Source organism: Triturus cristatus, chromosome 1_2 (assembly GCF_964204655.1).
Source record: "Triturus cristatus chromosome 1_2, aTriCri1.1, whole genome shotgun sequence".
Lineage (NCBI taxonomy): Eukaryota > Metazoa > Chordata > Amphibia > Caudata > Salamandridae > Triturus > Triturus cristatus.
The window spans coordinates 1,026,073,743-1,026,093,944 of NC_140580.1; the positions used below are offsets into that span (position 1 = coordinate 1,026,073,743).

General features: G+C 46.6%; 1 protein-coding gene across 2 annotated transcripts in view; it reads right to left on the reverse strand.

Annotated features, from left to right (window-relative positions):
* ASTN2 (astrotactin 2) overlaps positions 1 to 20,202 on the reverse strand; it is a 2,498,474-nt gene that overhangs the window by 902,801 nt on the left and 1,575,471 nt on the right. For both annotated transcript variants that reach the window (XM_085612137.1, XM_085612129.1), the window contains one exon: positions 5,372 to 5,522. In XM_085612137.1, the coding sequence (XP_085468263.1) occupies positions 5,372 to 5,522 (151 nt within the window). The remainder of the gene's footprint in view (positions 1 to 5,371; positions 5,523 to 20,202) is intronic.

The window sequence follows — 20,202 nt, forward strand, 5'->3', positions numbered from 1 at the left end:
CAATAATTCACGACTTTCCAGGTAACAGCTTGAGCCCGGCTGCAAGGCATTTTTCTGTGTTTGAGTTAGAAACAGGGATTCTGTTGTTCAATTGTAATATCATAGCACCATCACGTTGGGCTGGCCAATTTCTCTGGGAACGCCACCCACTCCTGTGAACACTGTTCACAACTTGGATATGTTTCTGAGTAAGATTTATACTTGTACCATATGTTCAAGCAGAAGTAAAATAGCTCACTCCCATCTGTGCGTGTATCTAAAACTAGCATATTTATTCATGACCAATGGAAGAATAATGTAAGCCGTGGTACTAACCGCAGTTCACTCCTGTATGAATGTCTGATTAATTAGTCACCAGATTAGTGATGGAGCCCTGAGGAGTTCAGACCAGAGCCGGCCACACCTTCTAAGGGCTGCACTCATGCATCTAAAATATATGCTCGGTTGGGTTGGGTGAAATTATATACACGGGCACATTTTTGGGAAGATCTGTCTCCTTTGGATATCAATTTTCAAAAACAAGCTAAAGACTACAAGTTGAAAGCCCCAACCTAACCTCTCACAATACTCTATGCTGGTTACATGGGCTGGGAGGTCAGTCTATTCATCACAGAGTGGCCGCAGTAGTTATTTGTCACTGATATGTTTATTAGGAGTCAATCTATTAGTCGGTGTTGTAGGGCCATGTAGCTTGTCTAGCGTTCTGTAATCTAGCTGTCTGTAACCTTTAGTATTGTAGCTTTACATTTTGCTTTTAAAATCATTCAAACTTTTTTTTTACTTTTATGGACTTTTTCTAACTTTCATGAATGCATATATGCATTCCCCAGTCTGTATGAGTGTGTTCAATTCCTTTGTTCATGTATGTGCAGGATAACTGCTGCATATGAGTGTGTTCATTTCATGTATACATGTTTATGTAGGGCTTCCAATTGGCATACATGTATTTTGTGCCTTTATTCGGACATTCATGTATTCCTCAGTGCGTTTGGGTGTTAGTGCCTATATGTGTGTATATATGGTTTGCACTTGGTGTGCATGAGTTCAGTGCATGTATATGCATGGCACCCACTCGGTATATGAGCGTTCAGTGCCTGCTTGCATGCATTCATGTATAAGTAGGGATCAAAGAATGTCTACTTGTGTGTAGTGTCTGTAAGTAGGTCCATGCGTATTCTCCAATCTATGTGTGTTGGAGTGTGTGTTCGCGTGTGTATGCTCAACCCAAGATGTGAGGACCAGATCGGTCCACGTAGCATGGAGCAATTTTATTCAAATATATACATGGATTAAATGCCAGCATGTCTGTATATGTAGGGCTCCCCGTCTGCATGCATGTGTTCAGTACCTATCTGCATGCACACATGTGTCCCGTAGCCTGCATTTGTGTGTGGTTCAGGCTATGTGCATTGCCCTCTCCATGCACAGACGCATCTCGAGCTCCCACTGCATGGAGGCCTCCACCTCAGGTGAAAGAGAAGGAGGACTCCCTGGCTCGGTGCTTTCCACGCGGGCACATTTTACATCAGACCTCAATTAGGGATGCTGAAGAGCCGGCAACGGTAACAACACACTTGTGTGCAGTAAAATTGATTTGCACATCGTTTAATAACTCAGGAATGTCTCTCTCAGTCTCTCATATAATGGCTACAAGATTTCTACACCCTTCAAAGAGGCGATAAAGAGACGGAGAAGTCAGAGGGGAGGAGAGAAGAGAGGAAGGAGGCGGGGCTAGAACTGCAACCGAGATTATCTGGGACATCCCTGCAAGGATGGGTCTATGGAATCTACAAGGAGATGACAGGACCCTGCAGTGAGATGGTGTAACGTTGTTCAGAGCAGGGATGCTGCCCTCAAGGTTACCTCACTGAAGTCACTGGGATGCTGACAAATTCAAGCATCACACAAAGAATAAATGCTGAATTTGAGACACACCCATTCAGCAGGAGAGTATGGTATGTAGCTGGTGGTACCCTTTGGAGCACACTGGCACACATATATTACTAAGGCATGGTGTGTCACACAGATCAGGAACAATGTTCACAACGGTAGTGAAAGTTACACACGCACTCATGTTACCGCACAAGCAGCAGCAGTGCAATACTTTGGGCATCATTAAGTTGCCGGTGGAAAGCCACCGACAGGCCGTCGGCGGACAGATAGCCCTCCGGGCCGACCCCCACATTATGATGCAGATGGTCGGACCCCTGAATCTTGGGAGAAGGACCACCGCCTCTGGCAGGATCTTCTGACCGTGTTAGGGCAGCTGTCGGAATCGTGATCCTTAATGGAGGCAGTGCCTGGTCAGGTACCGCCCTCAGGGTCACAATGTCCCTTTCCGAATGCCGTTTCTTGGCGTTCCCACCACCATGAAAAGGCAGACAGAAACAGACTTTGGAGGCCCCAAGCAGGGCTCCGTGGGCCACAGCTAAGTGGGCAGGGGGGCAAATGTGGTGCCTGGCACACTGTGCAAGGATGTTTGTAAAGTGCCCTTTTCTATTGCGCCTTGTGCTGCATCCTTTTTCCAGGCCGCAGCAAAAGCCGCAGCAGAAAAAAGACATTTTACGACTGCCTGCATGGCAGTCATATCGTAATAGGGTGGGTGGAACCCACAACACACTGTCGGGTGGTCACCTGCCCACGGCGATGGTGGCCAGACGCTCGTCCGACCGCCATCATAATGTGCCCCTTTGTCTCACATTTACTAAGTTCAGCTTTGACAGCGGCTTTATTACACAGATTCAAAGGGTGCAGCACACGCGACACCAGTGCATGCTTCCCTCGAAGCTCTAGGAGGCAGAGAGAACTTACACCGAGGGGCTCCGTAAAAGAAGACCAATGGCCCAGAGTGAAAGACAAATGGTGGAACTAGCACGGGTGAAGAAATACACAAGAGTGCACACCTGATGCAAGGGCTGTAAATCAGAGGCTTGTATCAGTGGCGTAACACAGGCCCCCCCAGCCCCCCAAGTGCGTGGTTGGGGGCCCCGAGCGGCAGGGCCAGAGAGGTCCTGATTAAATCATGTGCCTTGCAGGGGGGCACCCTCAAGTTTCGTTACGCCACTGGCTTCTATCGAAGGCTTAGAAGGGTGTCACTGGTTGGCCTTTTCAACGCCTTTGACAAAGGTGGGGCTTCTTTCTTTCAATTGTGAAAAACAATGTCTGAGGGAGGAAGACGCCGAAAGATGCCCTCTTTTCTAGAGCACTAGCTCTTCCCAAGCCACAATAATAATTTTTTTATTATTATTTAATTTTATTCTGAAATAATCTTATACATGTAAAAAGTGTGAAAATGGTGTGTCAATGGAGAAAGGATATTTTCCTCTAAACCTTCTTGCAGACGCCAATGAATCATTGCAGTAGGTATCTTCCCTGGGAATTGCACATAGATTGTTGCAGCAATCCAGCCTGTTCTGTATATTGGCCCTCAGATTCCTCAACCTGCAGGTGGTTTATGGTTAATGCACAGCCGGGGCTGCTGCGGTAGTTAAATTGGCAAATGGCCACATGCTTTATTAGATGCAGCCTCCACAGTCAGAAACAGGCATACACACAGCACAAATCACTGGAAGTGTTACAACATCAGACACTGGCATGCATACTGAATAATAAAGCACCATGCACTTCCATACATATCTGTACCCTAGGGAAATTCTGTAACAGAGTACAAGGGGACGCATAGCCAATGAATAACCTGGAAATGAAATTAAACGAAGGAATGCCTGTGGTCTGGGGGAATCTACGACACAACATAGGACCTAGAAAAATAATGAATCAAGCACCGACTTAAAACACTACCCCACCTGGGAAATTAAATGATATCTGGCAAAAATAACGTGCCTAACTTAAGTATGCAAACATACACAACGCATGCACACTTTACAAGACATTGGCACTGAAAAAAATAAATACAACAGTTAGGTGTATGGTTATTGTGTCACAAATGTGATGGATATCCCGCCCACCTTATTACTAGTCCTTAGGATATATTGCACCTGTAATAACACGGACGGGATATGGTTCACATTTGTGATGGAAACACCCACCTGTTGAAGTTTAAAGCAGACCCCTGAGGCCTGATTTAGAGTATGGTTGTCACTCTGTCACCCTGATGGTGTACCCGTACTTCAAATTTAGAGATATCCACCAGCCCAGTGGACATCTCTAGTAATTGACAGAAACCACCGTCATGGTGTAAATAAGTTAAAAGTTTGGTGGATGGTACCATCACAATGACGGTACTGTCAGTCAAACTTTGAGCTAGTTTTTGTTTTTTCAAAAAAAAATTGCCAAAGCAGGATTTTGCTTTTGAATAAACAAAAGCTATTGGTGGAGGGTGACTCGGTCACAAACATGATGGATATCCCGTCTGCCTTATTGCAAGGGGCATAGGATATAATGCACCTGTAATAATGGGGACGGGATATGCGTCACATTTGTAACAGAATAACTGAACTGTCTAAACTAGGCCCTTGAAAAGTGGATTGTAGTCCATGAAGGTGACAGAGTAAAGTACTCTCTCACCCTGACAGAATACCAATACTCTGGTTTTCGAGAAGTCTGCCGGCCCAGCGCATATCACTAACCATTGACAGGAACCGCCATTACGGCGGTTCTGGCTAACGGGTTCAACGATTGGCATACAGTACCATCAAAATGGTGGTACAGTTTATCGAACTTTTGACCTGTTTTTACTTTCTCATAAACAAAATCCAAAAGCTGGAATTTGTTTTTGAATATTTGAATAAACAAAAACTAAGGCACACTTGCCATGGGATTTTCTCCCATTGTAAGCTTTGGGAGGGGGGTGATCATGTAAACAATTTTACTGTTCTTTATTGACACATTTTTCACAGGAGTGAGGCAGAGTAAAAACTGCCAATTCTACCACCCTCTCTAAATCAGTACAATGGGCAAACCTCTGATGGAGGAGTAGGTCAGTGACGGAGATGGGGCAGTCTCCATTGCTGACATACTTAAGGTGCACTCAACTGTAAATCAGGCTGGCGGACAGAGGGTTTGGTGGAAAGGGTACTCTGTTGCATCTCTGACAAACTCTATCGAAATCAGCTTCTAGGTCTTCTAAGTACGGCTCCAGTTGTTCTTTTCTGTCAAGTGATTATAGAAAGAAAGTAAACATTATTTTTCTCAAATTATTTAAACCATAACATGGTAAACACATGGAAGTTGAACTTCCATGTGTTCCATGTGTGTGTGTATTTTAATAATTTGAGAAGAATAATACCATTTATTTATAATGGTGCACCACTACTACAGGAAAAACATGGCATAATGCAAGGACTTGTATAACTAAATAAAAGTTGTTAGCCAGACACAGGTGTATAAAGCACATCACTTAAGAGACACCTACCATGCAGCCGGTGGAATCCACTTTCCGGTCTGAAACGCATTTAAAATTGCGAGAGCAGCCACCGTTGTTGCGGGAGCAATCCCTGACGGGCCCAAACGACGACAGGAGGTCATCAATGGATTCAAAGTAGGTTGACAGCATTGCTTCTTCCCTTGGAGAAAGGAACAAAAGGGTTCATGCTCAGTACAGTAACACAGAAAAGGCCTCACAGCAATGCAAACACATTGATGCTCTGTCACAAGCACACCTTCCCAGACTGCCAGAGAGACAAAATCTGCAGCAACACACCCAGAGGCTTGAATATGGGCTCAATTAATCATAGCAACATTGACAAATGCATCAATAAAATTGTGAAATAAATAGACCACAGTCTAGAGCTATGAGATGCTCCAGGGCACTTAGAAGCAGCTTCAACCACCAGGTGTATGCCTGGTCGTTTAAAAAGCCCCCTGCATGAGCATAATACAATTTTACCCAACACAACAGCAGCAGTAGCCTATGCCGGATGAGCCAATGGCTGGCAAGGGTGCCATGAGCCCTCATGAAAGCCTGGCAAGGGTGACCATGGCATCTCAGTTGAGCTGTAAAATATAGCCGTAATTGCACGCCTGGGCTCTTCTGCAACAGTCCCTACTACACTGGTGAAAGTTAAGCTTATGCACTGAGCTGTATTGTACGTCAAAGATATATGATTATAGTGGGGGACATGGATAGCATGAGCTACAGTAACCCTCCATCGAAGGAAACTCTGAAAATACATATAGGCACAAGTCCAAAGCCTTGATCCCATTTTTAGAAAAACAGATTCACCAACTTCCCATAATTGTTTTTTTGATTGCTTTCCACATATAATCAAATTAAACACGTCTGTGGTTCATCACCCTTAGAGTCGGATCTACATACTTCTGTTTTTGTGGTCTGGCTACAGACCTATTTAGCTGTCTGTTTTGATTACCATTGTATTCAATGCTTAAACATATGTACTTAGAGTGCGATTTCTGCCCTTTCGTCATGACTGGGAGGCTTTCATACCTATTTCGATTTCTTGCTCCTGAATTGATTACTTTTCTCCCTTTTCTTTTGTTTGCTCCACTCCTGCTCCACTCCTGAAACATTTAGGTTTGTCCTGCTTCCTGATTGGTTGAGTGTATCCTTGTGCTGCGGCTACCAGGAAGTATATTTTTAAATTTTTCTTTTGGACGTTTCTGTGCATTTCAGCTTCAGCTCTCTGAGGAAATTACATGTCCTTCTTTGTTTCATTCTCTCTTCCCTCTCTCTCTTTCCCTCTCTCTCTCTCTCCTTTTTTTCTCTCACTCTCTGCCCAAACCGCCTCACCAGTCATCCTTGGTATCACTACATCCATATTGGTCTTACCTCTACCTCCATCCCTCGGTCTGCACCTCCTCTCCGACTCTTATGCCACTGTGAACTGCTGGGACTCAGTGCCTCTCTTTAATCTTGTCCTGGCCTCTATCTCCACCATCCCCAACCTCACTTTTTCTCCTCAAACACTCCTTTTTCCTTACTTTCTACTGTACCCTGCTTCAAGTGCTGCTCTCAGCTTTCCAAATGCTTTTAGAACGAAATTGCAAGAACTGGCAATGGCAATAGTTGTGGGCAGAAATATTGTAATGTAATTTTATATCCTTTCAAGATGGCCACATCCTTGCACCAAGACACAGTGTAGCAACCATCTTGGAATGGTTTAACAATATTATTTTGTATCTTTATGGTTATCAAATTTCAAGATGACAATCTGCTGCTAATAGTTTTGCCAATATATGTTTCGCACATCTAAGAGCATTGGCTAAGTCAATATCAGCAATGAGTATCGGAAAAGTATGACGGGTTGGCTCTTTTTTCTTTTCTAAACAAGTATAAAAGATTAATTATGTTTAAATAGACACACCCCTGAATTGGAATCTATCTTTATTTTTGTAATAGCTAATGTGTTAATCGGCATATAAACCTAAACTTCCAACCACCTACTAAAGTGCACGACTTTCAATAAGATTCGGCTTGTAGACATCTAGTGCTATGGTTTAATGACAAATATTAGGAAAGACGTTTCTAGAATAATAGCGTAACGATAATAGCAGGTTATGCGGAAATTCTTTCTTCTTTTTCTCTTTTTCCTTCTTTGTCTTCTCTTGCTTTAGGAAATGGCAATCCATCCAACAGCTTAGAGACCAAATGCAGCATTGGTTGTACACATAGATTGAAATGGTCAGCAAGCACATACTATGTCCTTTCGGTGCGTAAGTCACAGCATTTCCACTATCCGGGCCACCGTGAGCAGCTAGCACAAAGCTAAATAGCAAATAGGAGCACAATGATGAAACCGGTAGACCTCAGCAGGGGGGGTTCCTCCATCTGAGCGGAGGAGCGACGGCCCACAGGATGGGGTGGTGCCAGCGCTGCCAAGGGGCAGCAGCAGGGAGCTGTGCGCTTCAAAATGTGCAGGAGCAAACTTTTCTAGGAGATGATGTTGTACCTGTGAGTGCCCTGTAAGGAGGTACACCATATACACAGAGTGGGGGTAACACTGGCTAACCGGGGGACGCCACACTTATTGTGCCACCCACCTGAATAGCATGTAAAGAATGTCTCAAACTCAGGTTGGCCTGTCTCATTTTGTAGCTAACCCTGAGGGGGTGATCACTACCACCAAACTGGGGTAGGTGAGTGGCCGGTTAGGTACATCTGTGTGTGCACTGCCCAGGTAGGGATGAACTCCCATGTGGGTGTTCCCTAATTAGGGGGTCGTCTATCCCGAGGGAATACTTCCCGGCTGTCCTCTTGTGTGGGGCATAAACCCTGTGGCACTTTCCAACTGTAAATGCAGTTTGAAAGTGTGCATGCCCTTCCTACACATGTTTGGAAGCAGTTCTCACATGAGTTTCATAAAGCATTGGTCAGGTCTGCCATGGCCGGCAGGTGGGTGTGAACTCACACCTATGATGTTTTAAGACCTGCGTCCAGCATACCAGGCCAGACTGGTGTGCGCACATGCAACAATAATGTCTTTGAATACATGTCCAGCCTGCCATTGCAGGTTGGTGTGTGCTCGGCACTGAGGGTATGCTAAGCATGTGTTCAGCCTGCCATTACAGGCTGGTGTGCGCACTTGCACTGATGGTGCTCCTAAACACGCATCCACCCTGCAGTTGCAGGCTAGTGTGCGCTCTGCACCTATGGTGCCCCTAAGTACAGATCCAGTCTGCCAGTGCAGACTGGTGTGCGCTTTGCACAGATGGTGTCCCTAGACATATGTTGAGCCTGCCAATGCAGGCTGGTGTGCGCTTTGCACTGATGGCACTCTTAAACACGTGTTCAGCCTGCCATTGTTGGCTGAGGCGCACTATTGCCTGTTAACTTAGACTGGCCTGTTTAAGTCACTAGCCACCCTGAGAGGACCTTTTACTTCTACCCGAGTACCCGAGTGTATGTCTTAAGAGGTAAAGCGAGTGGTAGGTGAAAGGCAGGAAAGATACACCTGTGTGTCCCCTGCCAAGGTAGTGAGGAATACCCATGTGCATTTTCACTACCTTTTAGGTTTGCTCATCCCATAGGCTAACATGGGGAAATGGTTGCAATCATTTCAGGTTGCTATTGTGGATTGCAGTGAAGCAGCCTAATGGTTTTTCCAATCATTGGATTCGCAGAGACAACCCTTGCCAGTGGTAAAGGTGGCTTTGGCATAAAAACACCACTACTAGAAAGTGGCAAACACAACAAGATGATGGAGGGAGTGCCAAAACTTTTCAACCAATCACCCCAGTACAGAGATCTGGGTTTAATCCATTGTTCTTTTGCTCACTATGCCATCCAAGTTTGGACCCAGCCATATGCAAATCAGTCTTGACCCTGTTCCTCATGGGAACAGTCTAGCCAGAACTGCCAGGCCCAGTCCTACCTGTACCAGAAACAAGCATCCAGGTACCAGTTTCGGGGTATCACCCCTCATCAGCCAAGCTAGTTTAAATCCCGTGGCACAGTGAGCAAGGGACCCACATCTGCGCATACCCTTGACCACTTAGGGTGAACATAGCAAACACAACAAGATGATGGATGGAGTGCTGGAACTTTTTGACCACTCACCCCAGTCAAGAAATCTGGGGTTAATCCATTGTACTTTTGCTCACTATGCCACCCCAGGTTGGACCTAGCGGTATGCAAATCACTCGACCCTGCTCCTCATAGAAACAGTCAAGCCCGAACTGCCATCATCTGTTCTTTTTTCTACTAGAATGGGGGCATTTCTATGTTTTTTGGGGCATAATTAAAGAGGATTGCGACACCAGACTGTCACTTTTTACAACACTCTGGTGGCGCAATGCCCAGCACCATATCAGTGGCATAACGAAACTTGAGGGGACCCACCTGCAAATTGCATGAAGGGGGCCCCCATTGACCACACTCAGGAGCTCTGCTGACAGGGTAGTGGGCTGAAGGGGCCCCCTGGAGCTCGGGGCCCCCCTTACTGTGGGGGCTGCGTGGGACTTTGTTATGCCCCTGCACCATATTTATCAAGTAGGGTCAAGCCACTTTGCATGGCTTAACACCGCTTTGTAGATATGGTAACCTTTCACGTAGTTTTCTGCATGAAAGGGTGTGCAATTGGTGTTGGTGTAGGCGTTCCCCTGCAACACTCATTACTTTTTGACGCTGCCCCAGAAGTACAAAATCTAATGCCATGCAAAAGCAGGTGTTAGATTGGTGCAACAAAGAGGAATAATTTTATTCCTCCTCATTTTTGCTTTTTGTATATGTGCTGCTTTCCGCAGCAAACACAGAAGTAGCAAATCGCCTTTATTGATTATTTATGTGCAGGAAGGACCTTCCTGCACATGAACAATCATTCCCTGCAACTTTTACTATGGCACAAGGGTGTCTGTGTTGGCAATAGGCAGTTATTTTTAGCAGTAGCACAAGGGAAAACACAGGGGTGCACTGTATTGTTGTAAATACGGAGCATCCCTGCGTATTTAAATGAAGCAGCACTGCAAACATTTCCGCAGTGCTGCGCAATTTCCTTGTAGATACGCGCCTTTGTGTGCCTTGGTGCTTGGATCCAGTCCACACTGGGTTTGGGGGAGCACGTCTGGGCATTCACTAGTGACAGCTATAAACCACTGGGCATGCAACTGGAACGACAGACCTCTGCCATTTGCGGTCCAACTGGAGAGATTGGAGGAAGAGGTTTTGATACTCTCTCTGGAGCCAGATCATGGCCCCACTAAAGATAAAGATCTGCATTCCACGGCTCCATTGCAGACAGGAATGATATTTAATGGAGACAGCTGTAGTTCAAAGGGAGACCCTTTGAACCACCCAAAACTTCAAAGGCACAATCCATTATAACCACTGGTACCACACTTCAGCAAGGGGTGAGATACACTTGTGAAGAAGTGGGACCAGAGAACCTGGAACTACGTGGTGCACATTGCCAGAGGACTCTGTTGTGCACAAGGAGGATTAGTGCCATTGAAAGGGACTGCGTGCCCTTCCTAAATAGTGGCTGGCCTAGGCCAACTATCTACGCTGTGAAGCACCATTAAATGTGCTCTCCAAGGGTTTGTTGAGCTTGCGTCTTGTTCTTTCAGAGGTCTCAGTGACAGCAAAGGCAACCTAAGAGGGACCCACACCGTCTACCTGTGACACTTGGAGTGCAGTGTCCTCTCAAGTGCCCACATCGTTTGCTGGATTTCAACTGGTGCAGCGTGGAATTAAGAATTGTGTCTGGAGACCAGGTTGCCTTTTACGTAGCCCCAAATTCTAGGTCCACATGTAAAACTTGTGGACCCCGCATCGTGGGGACCTTGGCAGGCATAAGCATATCAGTGGTGAGTGGATTCACTGGTTGCGGGACCCAGTGTGACCCGCTTCGTTGATCGTGCTGCATCTCTCTTGTGCAACACGCCGACTGCATGCTCATTGCGTGCAGTGTCCGATTCACTAGTTGGGACCCTCAAAGCTGGGGACGTAACAGTAGTAGTGCCCCATTCTACCTTGTGAGGCATTGCTGAACGTGCACCTGTGTGTGTGAGTGTGACCGGAGCTGTCTGGTGCGACCAATATTGATGTACACCACTGTCGTGCACCATTTCCAGGGAGGTATGGAATTTGCAAATCTTTGCTGTGTGTGTGACTGGAGTTGTCTGGTGCAGCTAAAATCTACATGCATTGGAAGTTGTTCCCCATTTCCAGGGAGGTACAGAATTTGCAACTCTTCGTTGTGTGTGACCTGAATGGTCTGGTGTGACCCGTATCATCGTTCACCCGACGCTGTGCACGGATGTGATGAGTGCGACTATGATCAACATGTACCTGACGGGGTGCCTCCTCCTCCTACTGAGAACCCCCCAACGTCATTCCCCATTATTGCACTGTTTCCTTACTTGGCCCTCAGTGCGGCGGAACAACTGCTCTTTCCTCACTCGGTCCTCCCCGACCACACCCGTGTTGCCAGGTAGTATTGCCCGGCTCGGGCCTGGGTGATGAGAGTGACTGACTGAACTGGAGGAATGCTTCCGAGGATGATCAGAAGCAGGACAAGTAACTACGTGACCGCCCCTGTGCTTCACAGAGCTGGGCTTGTGCCAGAAGGCCCTTAGGGACCCCTTTGATGTGACCTTCTATTGCATTTGGCCCGTGTCTGCTCCACATCCTGTGAGTGAACTTCTTGTGTGAATGCCAAACCCCTTTTGCTGACTGCCTTCTAATTGACCTTGCTGCCTATCCCACCTGCTTTCCTGGGACCTTCGCTAGGAGTGACTTCAGCCGTGTGCAATCTAGTGCCTAGGGGGAGGAAAGTGGGTGTAGGATAGTCGGGTGAGTAGGAGAGCGGAGGGAGGTTTGAGGCCACAGGGTCTGCTGTGTGTAACCAACTGACCTGCTGGGTTTCAGCTACACAGCATTAGGGTGCTGAGTGGGTATGTGCGCGAGTGCTTCCATTCGCACTTGTCTGATATCTGTTGCACCGCATAGCCATGCAGAGTGAGTGTGTGCGTGGGAGTGAAGGTGAGAAACTTCCCATGATTCATGACACAGTTCGGAAATGTGCCTGTGATTTCTTGCCAAAAGAGCATTAATTTGACATCAGTTTTTTTCCAGCGCAGCCTTGGCCCGTAGTGCTGCAAAAAGTTAATATAATCTGTGTATGTACATATTTCTGATATCACTGTGAATTGCATGGTATTGAATTATAAGAATTGCTAGGGTGGGCCTGGGGTGAACAGTGTGTTGCACCGCATAAGGGTGCTGGGGTGGGAGGTGTAGAATGGGATCTTTCCCAAGTAGTGGATATTGCTGACGTTACTTGAACACGATGTTTATGTTGTGTGGATTATTATGTGTGCTGAATATAAATGTTATTTGCATATATCATATGTGAAGTCTCTTTTGCGATGCTCAAGGTATTTATAGTGAGTGAGTGCTGTGCCAATGCTTTGCACATTGCCTCTGTGATAAGCCTGAATGTTCAGTGCCAAGCTACGCAAGGGTGAGCGCAGGTTATACTGTGTGTGCAATCACCCGCCCCTGAAGGGAGTGGTAGGTTCTGCCTGGCTGGGGTACTGCCTCAGCCAACCAGAAGTTGCCACTCCCAACACAGACTGAATGATTTTTTAAAAGGTGCAATCCAATCTCTTCACGCAGAAAGAAACCTTCAAGTATTTCCTAAAGATCTTTAAAAAAATCTCAACGCAATGACCAGATCTCTTTTTCTACAAGATGACAAAGCAATTCTAGTGAAGAAAGCCTATACCTGGCAAGTTATTAATTTTTTACAAATTATTAAAACCTCAGCCTTATTTTGATCAAGGCTACCCAGTCCACTTAAAAATAGCCTTCACGCGACTGCACCTTGGGGTTCAGACAACTCTGGACCAGGCTCCCCCCTGGTCCAGAACAACTGAAGGAGAAGAGTGTAGGCTATGTGGAATGGGAAAGGAGAAGATGGTGCATATTCTCTGCGTTTACCCGAAAGACGGAAACTGCTAAGGGGGCTCTTTATTCAAGTCAGAATAAGAATTTGCAAGTTAGCGCTCATCCAAAGCCTCAACCCAGTAGTACACACCTGACTGGACACATGGATCATCAAATTTGTACACCTGTTTAAGGCAAACATAAAGGCTTATAATGGTGAAAACAAGTCAAATAATCATTTAGTTGCCGGCCTACCAAGCCACATTGGCCCTGGATTCATAGGAATATTGACATCCTGCAACACATAATCATTATATGCGGCACTGATAAACAGAAGGGCACGTTAAGCCTAGCATGTGATAAATCAAAACCTTTGTAGCAAGTCCTGTTATCGCAATTTCCGAAAACTGCTGCTTGGCACCTTGATGACATAAGCCTCTGAAATTAACCAGCCTTATTATCCAATCAATCAATCAAACAGGACTTATAGAGCGTGGCTAAACACGCATGAGGGTATCCAGGCACTGAGAACCTGCTTAGGGAGGGTTCAGTTGAACAGCCAGGTCTTGAGTCCCTTCCTAAATTCCAACAGACAGGATTATTGGAGTCGGACTCGGGACTTTAGAATACTTTGTCGATCTACTAATTCAAAGAACTTTCTTACTGAATATATTTGCTATTAATGCATAACTTCTGTGTGTAATGCTTTTAATTTGCTAAAGACTTTACTAATAAAACTTGAATAATAACAATACCAATTTGCATAGATCCACCTTTACTTCAGGAGGCCACTGATAATCAAATAGTGCCTCAATCAAAATGACGTGTACACGTCTATGCACACTACATAGGATGAATGCTACATCTGCTGCTAAACCGTCCACAATGTACTTGAAGAAAGTAAAAACAAGACTATTCAATAAGTAAGACAGCACAAGAGGAAACACATATCAAAGGCTGCAGTTCCTACATAAATTGAACTTTTGTACACTCTATAAACATGCTGACCTTGCTGACTAAAAAAGAAAAACAGGGAGTAAGTAAATGTCCAACAACATGTAACAAAACATGCTTCTAAGACAGAGGAAAAGGCTAATGGAAAGGGGACGTGGATGTATCATGTAATTTCGTTTGCAATAATGTTTCGCCGGTGCTTCAATTTGACAGCAACATTTATTGTATTATGTCAACAGATTTGTACCAGCAATATCAGAACATGTCAGATGAGGGAAGTATGTTAATTTTTTCAGAAATAAATAGTGCAATGCTTGATGTTACCATGATATAGCACCTTTTCGTTATTGTCAAACTTATGCCAGTTGGTAACATTGTGGAGAACAAATTAACTACTGCTCTTCTCAATTGCAGTAGCGTTTAAAGGAAATACATTTCAAATGCAAATGAAAGAAGACACTAATACACTAAACAAAACACAAAAAAGCAAGAAGGCACTGACAGATTTTAAGATTGTACTCGTGTGAACAACTTGCTGCAAAAATCGCATTTCCCTACAAAAGATAAAGGCCAGGGGAATATCTGCTTATTGTCTTCAATTGCATAGTTAGTCAAATGCAAAAACCCACCCCCAAGAGGAAAGAAAAAACTACAAACACTAGATAATAACTCAACACAATCATCGCCCTGACAAACTCTGAAGAAAGAGCGGAAAAACATATTAAACAAACAATTATTGAAATCAAGACATCGAAGTGTGACCTACATCCGAGCCCAGCAAGGCGCCTTAAGGACCTAACAGAGACAATTAGGATTTGAATGTGTGCATCAATAAATAATTCATGAGCTCGGGGATTAATACCTCCGAGTATTACAGAAGCAATCTTTGTCTCCCTACTGAAGAAGACAGAATTAGATTCAGAGGTGCTGACAAACACCAGGCGGAAAACAAAGCGTCAATTTTTAGCTAAAATAATCTGCATTAATAGTACCAGGATGAACCGAGCAGGATCATTAGTTAATTAGTCGTGAAACCCATCCCCAATTTGAAAGCATTTATGAACTGTGAATATAAAAAGGCCCATATTGCATGTTTGTTAATGTATACAGCACAAAACTAAAAGGTTGAAACTTCGGGCCAGATGTTCAAAACTTTGTTGTGTTCATAACCACTCAGACTCACAGTTTGCCACATGCCACTACAAAAGAATGTGTGCCCATGTACCAAACCAGTTTTAGGAGTCTTTAAAGCTTCACCGACTCCCTAAAATGAGTTTGAAAACTGATTTTGAATCACAATTTAGAAGAAATGTATTGAACCGTCTCTTGCAAATTGTGATGGTTTGTTACTGGAATTTCATTGAAAATTTGCTGGCTTTCAAATTGGGGTGGCAATTTATTATCGAAAGGTACAGAGTCCCCATTGGCTCCCTTCCCTTGTAGGAATTGTGGTGCAATGTTCATGAGGAGTAGGCAGCGATCCATTAAAACTCTGTTGGACCGGATACTCGTCAGGTAGCGTTACTTGAACTTTTTTGCTTTTTCTGCCTATGTTTTACTGATTCTGTTATGGGGCTCCGGGCCCTGCACACTTTCACACTGTACTAGGCCTGAAAGTGCAGACGCCCTTCCTTTTCATGTTAGGAAGTGGCACTATTTCCATGTTCTGAAACACCGGCCGATCTGTCATTTCAGACCAGTGGGTGCACACTGGTCTCTATCATGAATAAACTCATGGGCAGCATACCATTGTAGGCTGCTTTGAGTTCGTACCTGCACCTGTGGTGCCCATGATTGTATGTGCTACCTGCCAATGCTGGCTTGTGTGTGCGCACAGACACAAGTATTAGTTAAGCCAGTGTCCAGTCTGTTGTGTTGGGAACTAAGGGGTCAATTATGAGTTTGGCGGTCCCCCTGCAGCACTGCTGCACTGACAGGAGGACTGCCAAGCCTGCGGTGCACCGGCCCGCCGGATTCGGAGATGAATCCAGGGCGCTGCTGAGGCGGTCTCACAGCGGCGGCTGTGTTAGGCTCAAAGGAGAGCCTTAACAGCAGACCGCTGCCATTATAGCATTTGCAGTATGCTACTGCATGGTGTGGCATGCACCAGATGCCACACCATGCAGGAACCGAGGTGCAATTCCAGGGGGGGCACAAGATGTGCCTCCCCGCAGGCCCAGAAGCGGAAAAAGGCCCTATGTGCCCCATCTGCCATCCCAGGTCGGTGTGCACAATAGTGTACGTGCGCCCAGATAGTGAGGAATAACTGTGTGTTTTCACTACCCGTGAGGCCTGCTCTTCCCATAGGTTAACATAGGGGAAGTGGTTGATATTACATAAGACTGCAATAGTGGATTGCAGTGGAGCAGCCTCATGATGTTTCATATCAATGGACTCGCAGCGCCAAGCCCTTTCCTGGACTGCGTGGTGCACATTGTCCGTGGACGCTGTTGTGCACATGGAGGATAACTGTCCAAATAGAGGCTGACCTTGGCGGGGGACCTGCTGAAGTGTGTTGCCCCGAGTGTGCTCTCCAAGGGCCCAGCTGTGGGCCTCCTGTTCTTTTGGACATCTCAGGGACATCAAACATCTTCCGTGAGGAACCTACACCATGTATCTGTGTCATCTGGAGAGCGGTGCCCTCTCAGGTGCCCACCTCGCTTACTGAATCTCCACTGGTAGCCTGGTGCAAGCGTGGAACTGAGACTTGTGTCTGCAGACTGGATTGTCTAGTGCAGAGCCCCATAGATCTTGCTTGCATCTAAGATGAGTGGTTCCTGTATACGGGGTTCCTCACACTCATAAGCGTCTAGTTGGTGGTGAGCATATTCACCGTTTGCGGGATGATCGTGAAGCATCTGTATCGTGCAACACGCCGACTGCATTCTCATTGCGTGCAGTATTGCTATTCAAGCGGTGCAACCCTCAGAGGTGGGGTGGTGTCCGGAGTAGAGCCTCATTCCACCTCACGTGGCTCTGCTGAACTCACGCCTGTGTGTGTGACCGAACTGGTCTAGTACAGCTGTGTCATTGTGCACTTAATGTGTTGCCTCCTTTCCAGGCAGGTACAGAATCGCATTGCTGGGTCCGACGGGAATTGCCTGGTGCAATCCATCTCAACGTGCCCCGGTCATTGTACCTCCTTTCCCGGAAGGCGCAGAATTTGTAACTCATCGTGTTTGAAATTCGAAGTGCTTGGTGCGACTCATACCAACGCGGACCAAATGCTGTGCCCGGATTGCCTGGGCAGGACCTGGATCATCTTGTACCGAATGGGGCACCTCATCCTATCGAGAGGCTCCCCTGTGTTACTCCCTATTCATCGGTTGTTCCCTTGTGACCCTCATTGCAGCGCACCAACTGCCCTCTCCACACCTGGCCCCTCCCGAAGACGTCTTTGCACCAGGTAGTAGCGAGAGAGATTGAATGGGTTAAAGAAATGCTTCCAAGACAGTTCGGACTGTGTAACTCCTTTGTGTTTTGAGACCTGTGAGTGAACTTCCCGAGTGGCTGCTAACCTCTCCCTTGTTTACATCTACCTCCTAATTAAAGCTGTTACATATTTCCACATTCTTCCTGAGGACCCAGAGAGTGTAACTTCGGCCACATGCTACCCAGTGTCCGGGAGGCGGGGTTGATTAGGCAGCGCATTAGGGTGCTGAGTGTGTATGTGTATGTGTGTGTAAGAGCATGCCATATGGACATGTAGTGCATAGTGGTGTGGAGTGAGTGTGTGTGAGTGGGAGTGATCGTGTGTTGCCCACCTGTGATTCACGACACTGCCCGACTGTGCTGCAGTATAGGTTGATTGTTGCCAAAAGCAAAAAACCTTTTGACATTGGGTTTTCCCGCATGGCTCCAACTCGCGGTGTTGCTAAAAAGTGTTCTATTTTCGTGTAGGTGTATAATTTTGATATAGTGCACCGCATAAGGGTGCTCTCTCTCAATTGAGGGGGATTATATTAGGAATTGTCCACAGTGTGTATAATAATTATATCATAACAATGCGAGTGGCCTAATATTGCTAGTAATTATGAGTTTGGCGGTCCCCCTGCAGCACTGCTGCACTGGCAGGAGGACTGTCAAGCCTGCGGTGCACCGGCCCGCCGGATTCTGAGATGAATCCAGGGCGGTGCTGAGGTGGTCTCACAGCGGCGGCTGTGTTAGGCTCAAAGGAGAGCCTTAACAGCAGACCGCTGCCACTATAGCACCTGCAGTATGCTACTGCATGGTGTGGCATGCACCAGATGCCACACCATGCAGGAACCGAGGTGCAATTCCAGGGGGGGGCACAAGATGTGCCTCCCCACAGGCCCAGAAGCGGAAAAAGGCCCTATGTGCCCCTTCTGCCATCCCAGGTCGGTGTGCACAATAGCGCACGTGCGCCCAGATAGTGAGGAATAACTGTGTGTTTTCACTATCCGTGAGGCCTGCTCTTCCCATAGGTTAACATAGGGGAAGTGGTTGATATTACATAAGACTGCAATAGTGGATTGCAGTGGAGCAGCCTCATGATGTTTCATATCAATGGACTCGCAGCGCCAAACCCTTTCCTGGACTGCGTGGTGCACATTGTCCGTGGACGCAGTTGTGCACATGGAGGATAACTGTCCAAATAGAGGCTGACCTTGGCCGGGGACCTGCTGAAGTGTGTTGCCCCGAGTGTGCTCTCCAAGGGCCCAGCTGTGGGCCTCCTGTACTTTGGGACATCTCAGGGACATCAAGCATCTTCCGTGAGGAACCTACACCATGTATCTGTGTCATCTGGAGAGCGGTGCCCTCTCAGGTGCCCACCTCGCTTACTGAATCTCCACTGGTAGCCTGGTGCAAGCGTGGAACTGAGACTTGTGTCTGCAGCCTGGATTGTCTAGTGCAGAGCCCCATAGATCTTGCTTGCATCTAAGATGAGTGGTTCCTGTATGCGGGGTTCCTCACACTCATAAGCGTCTAGTTGGTGGTGAGCATATTCACCGTTTGCGGGATGATCGTGAAGCATCTGTATCGTGCAACACGCCGACTGCATGCTCATTGCGTGCAGTATTGCTATTCAAGCGGTGCAACCCTCAGAGGTGGGGTGGTGTCCGGAGTAGAGCCTCATTCCACCTCACGTGGCTCTGCTGAACTCACGCCTGTGTGTGTGACCGAACTGGTCTAGTACAGCTGTGTCATTGTGCACTTGATGTGTTGCCTCCTTTCCAGGCAGGTACAGAATCGCATTGCTGGGTCCGACGGGAATTGCCTGGTGCAATCCATCTCAACGTGCCCCGGTCATTGTACCTCCTTTCCCGGAAGGCGCGGAATTTGTAACTCATCGTGTTTGAAATTCGAAGTGCTTGGTGCGACTCATACCAACGCGGACCAAATGCTGTGCCCGGATTGCCTGGGCAGGACCTGGATCATCGTGTACCGAATGGGGCACCTCATCCTATCGAGAGGCTCCCCTGTGTTACTCCCTATTCATCGGTTGTTCCCTTGTGACCCTCATTGCAGCGTACCAACTGCCCTCTCCACACCTGGCCCCTCCCGAAGATGTCTTTGCACCAGGTAGTAGCGAGAGAGATTGAATGGGTTAAAGAAATGCTTCCAAGACAGTTCGGACTGTGTAACTCCTTTGTGTTTTGAGACCTGAGAGTGAACTTCCCGAGTGGCTGCTAACCTCTCCCTTGTTTACATCTACCTCCTAATTAAAACTGTTACATATTTCCACCTTCTTCCTGAGGACCCAGACAGTTTAACTTCGGCCACATGCTACCCAGTGTCCGGGAGGCGGGGTTGATTAGGCAGCGCATAAGGGTGCTGAGTATGTATGTGTGTGTAAGAGCATGCCATATGGACATGTAGTGCATAGTGGTGTGGAGTGAGTGTGTGTGAGTGGGAGTGATCGTGTGTTGACCACCTGTGATTCACGACACTGCCCGACTGTGCTGCAGTATAGGTTGATTGTTGCC